This window comes from Armigeres subalbatus, chromosome 2 (assembly GCF_024139115.2).
Source record: "Armigeres subalbatus isolate Guangzhou_Male chromosome 2, GZ_Asu_2, whole genome shotgun sequence".
In the NCBI taxonomy this organism is placed as follows: Eukaryota; Metazoa; Arthropoda; class Insecta; order Diptera; family Culicidae; genus Armigeres; species Armigeres subalbatus.
In genome coordinates this window covers 254,579,479-254,587,361 of record NC_085140.1, presented here as the reverse complement: position 1 = coordinate 254,587,361, position 7,883 = coordinate 254,579,479, and the positions used below count along the sequence as shown (strand labels likewise).

Here is a 7,883-nt window from a genome sequence, read left to right as displayed (position 1 = left end):
CCCGTCATGTGCAACGACCAACAAGGGAATTTGCTGTACAGATAAAACTGAAGTGGCTGCCAGGTGGAAGCAACACTTCGAGACTTTGTTGAATGGAGGAAGTGACGGTGCATCGGTGAACAGAATAAATATTAGCGACGTTGGACAAGCTGTGAAGTCACCTACACTAGATGAGGTTAAAAAAGCTGTTAAAGAGCTGAAAAACAATAAGGCTGCGGGGAAGGACCAGCTCCCGGCTGAACTTCTCAAACATGGCAGTGAGCAGCTTTATGAAGTTCTGCACTATATTATGTCGAAAATATGGGAAGACGAGGAAATGCCTGCTAGCTGGTTGGGCGGCCTCATTTGCCGCACAGACTGGAGAAAGGGCACAGACTAGAGTGCGCCAATTATCGAGGAATAACCCTTCTTAATTCGGCGTACAAAATTATGTCCCGTATTCTGTTCAACAGATTGAGACCGCTTGAAGAGTCCTTCGTCGGCGAATACCAGGCAGGTTTTCGTGAGGGCCGATCAGCGACGGATCAAATGTTTACCCTGAGATAAATCCTTGATAAATTCCGGGAGTACAACTTGCAGACACATCATCTGTTTATTGATTTCAAGGCGGCGTACGATTCAGTGAAACGGAATGAATTATGGCAAAGTATGCTTGAACATGGTTTTCCGGCGAAACTGATACGGCTGATTCGTATAACGTTGGACGGATCGAAATCAAGTGTAAGGGTTGCGGATGAAATATCGACGTCATTTGTTACCTTAGATGAATTAAAGCAGGGTGATGGACTCTCGAATCTACTGTTCAATATAGCGCTCGAGGGAGCGATTAGGAGAGCTGGTGTGCAAAGAAGCGGTACCATTATCACAAAATCGCATATGCTCCTGGGATTTGCGGACGATATCGATATTATCGGATTTGATCGCCGTGCCGTGGAAGAGGCTTTTGTGCCTTTTAAGAGGGAGACTGCGAGGATTGGACTCACGATCAATACCAGCAAAACGAAGTACATGGTCGCTGGCAATCAACGTGGGTTCATTAGTGGTGGTGGTAACGAAATGGTGCTGGATGGTGAAAAATTTGAAGTGGTAGAAGAATTTGTATATCTTGGAACATTGGTGACATGCGATAATGATGTTACCCGCGAGGTGAAAAGGCGTATTGCAGCTGCAAATAGGGCTTGTTATGGACTTCGTAACCAGCTTAAGTACCGTAGTCTGCAAACGAAAACAAAACTCGCGCTGTATACTACTCTGATTCTTCCGGTGGCTTTATACGGCCATGAGACATGGACGTTAAAGGAGGCTGATCGGAGAGCTCTTGGAGTGTTTGAGCGTAAGGTGCTGCGGACAATACTCGGCGGTATACAGGAGAACGGTATCTGGCGGCGTCGCATGATTCACGAATTGTACCAGGTGTATAAAGGGCTGGATATTATTAAGCTTATACATCACGGCCGACTACGGTGAGCTGGACACGTTCGTATGCCGGAAGAACGTCAAGCGAAGATAATATTTAGTAGAGAACCCGGAAGAGGCCGCAGGCTTCACGATGGCTTTTTGCAGTTGAAGAGGACCTGAGGGCGCTCAATGTTCAGGGCGACTAGAACCGATTGGCCCAGGATCGAGTCCAGTGGAGAAGGATACACATTCGGCGTAGGTTCATCGAAAAGCTGTATCCCATCAAGTATCAAGTAGTATCTTCCGAGTACGGATTTCCGGATAAACTGATACGGTTGATCAAGGCGACGATGGATCGGGTGATGTGCGTAGTTCGAGTTTCAGGGGCATTCTCGGATCCCTTCGAAACGCGCAGAGGGTTACGGCAAGGTGATGGTCTTTCGTGTCTGCTATTCAACATCGCGTTGGAGGGAGTAATACGAAGGGCAGGGATTGACACGAGTGGTATGATTTTCACGAAGTCCGTCCAGTTATTTGGTTTCGCTTGCGACATTGATATCATGGCACGTAACTTTTAGAGGATGGAGAAAGCCTACATCAGACTGAAAAGCGAAGCTAAACGGATTGGACTAATCATCAACACGTCGAAGACGAAGTACATGATAGGAAGAGGCTCTAGAGAGGTCAATGTAAGCCACCCACCACGAGTTTCTATCGGTGACGAAATCGAGGTGGTTGAAGAATTCGTGTACTTGGGCTCACTGGTGACCGCCGATAATGATACCAGCAGAGAAATTCGGAGGCGCATAGTGGCTAGAAACCGTACGTACTTTTGACTCCGTAGAGTTCGCCGCCGTACCAAACTGACTATCTACAAAACGCTTATAGACCGATAGTTCTCTGCGGACACGAGACCTGGACGATGCTCGTGGAGGACAAACGCGCACTTGGAGTTTTCGAAAGGAAAGTGCTGCGTACCATCTATTGTGGGGTGCAGATGGCAGACAGTATGTGGTTGAGACGAACGAACGAATCACGAGTTGCATCAGCTGTTGGGAGAACCATCCATCGTTCACACCGCGAAAATCGGAAGACTGCGGTGGGCCGGGCACGTAGCCAGAATGTCGGACAGTAATCCGGTGAAAATGGTTCTCGACAACGATCCGACGGGAACAAGAAGGCGAGGTGCACAGTGGGCGAGGTGGATCGATCAGGTGGAGGACGATTTGCGGACCCTCCGCAGGCTGCGTGGTTGGCGAAGTGCAGCCATGGACCGAGCTGAATGGAGAAGACTTTTATGTGCAGCACAGGCCACTCCGGCCTTAGTCTGATAAAATAAATAAATAAATCTTCCGAGTACAAATCAACTTCAGTGTTTAGAAATGCCGTAAGAGGAACATCCATAAATTACGTAATTAAGGGGGGGTGCGATCCAGATGTTAATACGAAAAGTGTGGGAGGAAGGGAGTTGAAAATTCACCGTTACGTAATTAATGGATCTTCCACAGGAGCAAATGAAAAATATGAATAAAACATTGCCCAAAAAGTTTTACCATAGCTACGCCTTACGTCTGTTTGTATGTGGTGATAATCTATCGCTCACGTCATAAAATCGGTTTTCAATTGCGACATTTAGTAAATCTCCGCAACACTCTTCTTCTTTGTGCTGAATGTGCTTGGAGAAGCAAAATATTCTTCATCTGACGAAATCCATGTTTTTACACTTGTATTTGTTGCGAGATGAAAACTCTGAAAAACGCTTTCAGTATGTCATGGCTCGCTTTGATCGCCGCTTCACTTCGCTTTGATTATCTCCAACCTCTTCGCTTCGCTGCTCTTCGCTCCCAGTATGTCATCAGCCTTACGATAGACGGGGATACCTTCGAGGTGATCGAGGAATTCGTCTACCTTGGATCCTTGCTAACGGCTGATAACGGCTGGGCAGACCACCGATACAAACTCGTGGACCGGAGAAATAAGTAAAATTATTCTGAAAACAAAAGGGCTAAGCGAAAGGTCTCTTACGCTCTTACGCTTTAAACAGCAATATTACTCTTTTGAGAGTAACACTCTCTTTCCATAGCCAAATAAAGAGACTCACAACGTTTGTCACGGAGCAAACCTTGCCTTCTACCACCAGGATCTGCAGGGTTGTTAAAACACAAAGTATAGATTCCTGCCTGTTAAAGGATGTTTCTTTCCAATGACTGATCTACTCTCCTATTTCAACAAATTCTATATGTATTCAATAATATCTATTAAAATCACAGACAGGTAGTTAAATATGGGTAAATTGTCATTCATAATTTTGCTGCAAATAAATACTAAAACTATGTGTTATTTAATAACAATGTAGGAATTTAGAAACGTAGCGTTCCATTGTTGTACAAGATCATCTTTTTGAATGCTATTAGTAATAATTATACACATAATTGTGTAACATTCAATAGACAAAATCCATAATACATTAATGTAAGAAAAAGGTGCTGTGAACAGTAGATAATCATTATGAAATCAGATTGAAAAATGCAAAAAAAAAAGAATTTTCAATGTGGATCTTGTATATAAATTAGAAGAAAAAAATGCAATACAATCATTTACATTTCAAGCTCGACCTAAATTGAGAGAACGGAAAAGTTATCATGGAATGCTAAAAGCCTTCAATAAATTCGATTTTGTGCATATCTCTGATAAAAAACTACTTACTATGAAATCGTTCAAATTTGTGCGTCTTCATACCAACTCGAAGCGCCGTTTTTTATTCAATAAAACATATTATCTATTTTATTTACACATTTATACAAACAAATAAAAGAACATTAACAGTATTAAGGTTACCAAATTAAAACTGGGGAGCAATGACTAACCGGCTAATCTTTAGGATTTTTGGTAACGATTGATCACGCTTGTAACTTTTATCAACGAGAAAACGTAGCTGAGGATTGAAATTTTTTACAACCTTTCCTCTTCCCCCAATGTTTTGTAAAATTGATTTAGCTACATGACACATACTTACCACACGGCATCTCCCAACGGTTCCGGCATTTGGCATAGATCAGAAAATAGGTTTTAAAATTCTCCTAGATTGCAATCAGCGTTACGATCGGTCTGGCGTTTTGACGTAAAAGAAGGATCACTATTGCTATCGTAAGCACAGAGGCAAGCAAATATCTGTGAACAAATGAAAGTGACAGACTTGAAAACAGAAACTCCCAGCAAAGCTTACCAAATGGTCCCTATCCGAATGGCATCTCCAGCACCGCTCCCTTCGATCGTAGCGTCCTCCTCAAAATTGTTAATCAGCGGAACCCCTTCCGGCATGTTTTCCTGAGCCAGCAACGGAACCGGATGCGACAATTCACTGGTGGACCAAAGATAGAGATCCAATGTGCGCTCAGTACAGTCCGCTATGAATCGTACGAATGGACGAATGTCTCCCTCGTTCGCCACCTGCAGATAGTCATAGTACTTGTGGCGATGTTGTTTCTGTATGATGACTGGGGGATAGCCAGCCCGCATCAGCAGAGTATTCATCAATAACCGCGAAGTTCTGCCATTTCCATCACTAAACGGATGAATGTGAACCAGTTTGTAGTGGGCTATTGCCGCGTACTTCACCGGGTGGAGAAGAAATGCCTGATTCGAGTTGAGCCAATTCTCGAATCGGCTCATCAAAATCGACAAATCGCCAGGACCAGGCGGCACGTGACCACCGACGTAAACTTGCGATCGCCGAAACTCGCCTCCTTCAATTGGATCCACATGACCGAGTACACGCCGATGGATTTCCAAGATGTCTTTCAGCGTTATAAAATCATTTCTGGAATACAAGGTAACATTATTTACCTGTTAGAGATTTCCTAAAAACCTAAATTCGCCCTTACTTATTGACCAACGTCGCATTGATGTACTTCATAGCAGCATCCAGTCCCAAAATCTCGTTATGCTCATCGATACTCTTCCCATCGACGGCCATCCTCGTTTCGAGAATCGATCTGGTCTGTGCCAAGCTCATCGTATTGCCCTCGATACCGTTCGAATGGTAAATGTGCTGAATGTACGCCTCCTTCTCGGCCCTCTTTAGTGCCACGTTCGTGGCTGAGACTGACGACAGGGCATCTCGCTTCTGATCCAACCTCTCGAACCGTTTCTGGTCCAAATGTTCTACAATCTGAGCCGTTCGTTGGCGATTTGCCAACGCTTCCGTGTGCGCAGGATTCACCGTCAGAGCCTGATAGTAATAGTGATCCGCCTTGACAACATCCTGCTGATTGTGTTCCAGAAACTCCCCATACTTAGTCAATATCTCCGGATGCTTTGGCGACAGTGCCAACGCATGTTGGAACAATCGGGCCGCCTTATCATCCTTCCCCATTATTTTCATCTCCATTGCCACCTTCAGGGAACTAAGCGCCTCCAGCTCATTAGCATCATTCGGACTAACCCTGGTCTTCCCACTTCCATTCTTACCGTCACCCAACCCACCGCCCGCCATCCGAACTGCTGGGAAATAAGGTTCCAGGACCCGTACTTCATCCGCTATCTGCAAGAACTTCCCATCAGGAAGGTGATGGGGTGCACTACGTGTCGGAAGCAGCACGTATCTCGGAGCGTAATTTAACAAACCGAACATCAATCCGGAAAACAACGAACCACTTGCAAAGATGATGAAATAGTGAAAGCTATTCATTTGGTAGCGCCATTTCTTGGGCGTGCTCCTTCTCGCTAAGCGGGACTGTTTCGGGGGTCCATCCTTCAGATTCGGCGACGGTTCTCCGCAAACACAACACATTTCAAATTTCTGTCTTTTACATTAACAAGGTAAGGTTGATGGTACAGAAAAAACGTTTTAGTGCACAGCGATTTTATAACTTTGCAACGTAAAATTTGCAGTCACAAATTCTACTTCGATGACTGATTCTTGACGTGGTGAAACTGCAGTGGATTGTTTTGTTTCTGTAAAGGCTTTTTTAGCTTTTTTCCACCCGCGCAAAATGTCACCTCAAATGCGAAATTTACCGTTTTTATCGTTTATGAACGATAAAAACGACAAAAACTGAAAAGGCTCATGGCATTTTTTCTCCAAACTCAAAAAAATTTACACGCTACTATAAAGTGTTTTGCCCTTAGATTTGCCCTACTGGTCAAACATGTGGAACTCAAGTGCAAAACACTTTCAGTAATGGGCCAAACACAATGGATACGTTTGCGTGCGTTTTGACAGTTTTCCCATGGCAAAACTGTCAAAAAGCACGCAAACGTATCAATTGTGTTTGGCCCATAACTCACCATGCCTCATATTAGTTTCAACAGTAAAACACTTTCGACACAAGTGTTGTTGCTTGAAATAAAATGTTCTCTGCATTGAATTTTGAATGGTATTGTATTGAAATGAAAAAGTATTATGTTTTATTTTTCATAGGGAAAGCTTTGAAAACGAAGGTTCTTATTGTTCGATTCAAATGTTTTTACTTTTCTTACTGAATTTTTATTCACAATAATTAAATTCGTTGTTTAACTTTTTTATTTATATTCATGAAAACTTATTATCTAGTATAAATTACATAACAAATAATAGCAAATATTTAAAATAATAACATATTTTTAATAAGTACTCGGACGCTTGGTTTTCCACCTCCTTTTGTTGTCGAACTTTAAGTTTCTGGTAATGATTCCGCCCGGAGCTGTGAAAGGATGAAAAATGTATAATTTATTGTGATTGCCAATTTTTTTTATTTGTATACCGTCTGTTGATGTAATGCTAGCTTGTATCAATTGATTTTCTTTACTTTTGGGCAATGACCGTCTACCTCGCAGTTTTGTAAATGGTCGTTTTTCGATGATATTTTCGGCTCAAAATGTATCAATTTATAATGTTTAGACCAAGGTTTAGACATAAACATATATAGCCATCTGTTGATTTGTGTTTTACGTCTGAAATATAAAAACCATTGCAATTTGAGAAGTCCACAACAATTATTTCAACATGTCGTATCTCAACGCTTTCAGCGGAAACGTATTCGGATGAAACGATCATCCTTAGACAACGCGTAGCGCGCACCTCAAAACTCGTCAATCAACTGAAGACAAACTCTTTCTCATTCGTCTGCCAACGACGCATACGCCAAAACCGCACCCATACAAATATACAAACAAGTATCATTCACGCAATCCACCATTGAAGCTACAGTGTGATAACGGAAATAACTCCCACATATACAATAACATCCTATAGATCTCCGCAAAATGAAAGCACGGAAATGTGTTTTTTTCAATAAATTAATTTATTGATAGTTTGTCTTCAGTTGATTGACGAGTTTTGAGGTGCGCGCTACGCGTTGTCTAAGAATGATCGTTTCATCCGAATACGTTTCCGCTGAAAGCGTTGAGATACGACACAACATATTTGTTCCACAAAAAATACATATTACTTGTTTTTACATATTTCAGTGACAATTATACTCCTTGATTATACTTACTTTCTG

At 42.6% G+C, this 7,883-nt stretch overlaps 1 protein-coding gene across 1 annotated transcript; it reads right to left on the bottom strand.

Moving 5' to 3' along the window:
• Nucleotides 1–4,114: 4,114 nt before the first annotated feature.
• On the bottom strand, nt 4,115–6,358 carry LOC134216198 (protein adenylyltransferase Fic). Its single transcript, XM_062695150.1, has 3 exons — nt 5,283–6,358; nt 4,625–5,218; nt 4,115–4,569 (listed from the first exon to the last, which is right to left on the bottom strand). Coding segments are annotated over exons 1-3 (1,503 nt in total). The 5' UTR covers nt 6,191–6,358; the 3' UTR covers nt 4,115–4,568.
• Between the last annotated feature and the right edge of the window lie 1,525 nt (nt 6,359–7,883).

Excerpts from the sequence above, each read along its gene's own strand:
- LOC134216198 (XM_062695150.1), bottom strand. The coding sequence starts at position 6,190 with ATGTGTTGTGTTTGCGGAGAACCGTCGCCGAATCTGAAGGATGGACCC. Across the intron at positions 5,219-5,282 it reads AATGCGACGTTGGTCAATAA|AAATGATTTTATAACGCTGA; the intron begins GTAAGGGCGAAT and ends CTTGTATTCCAG.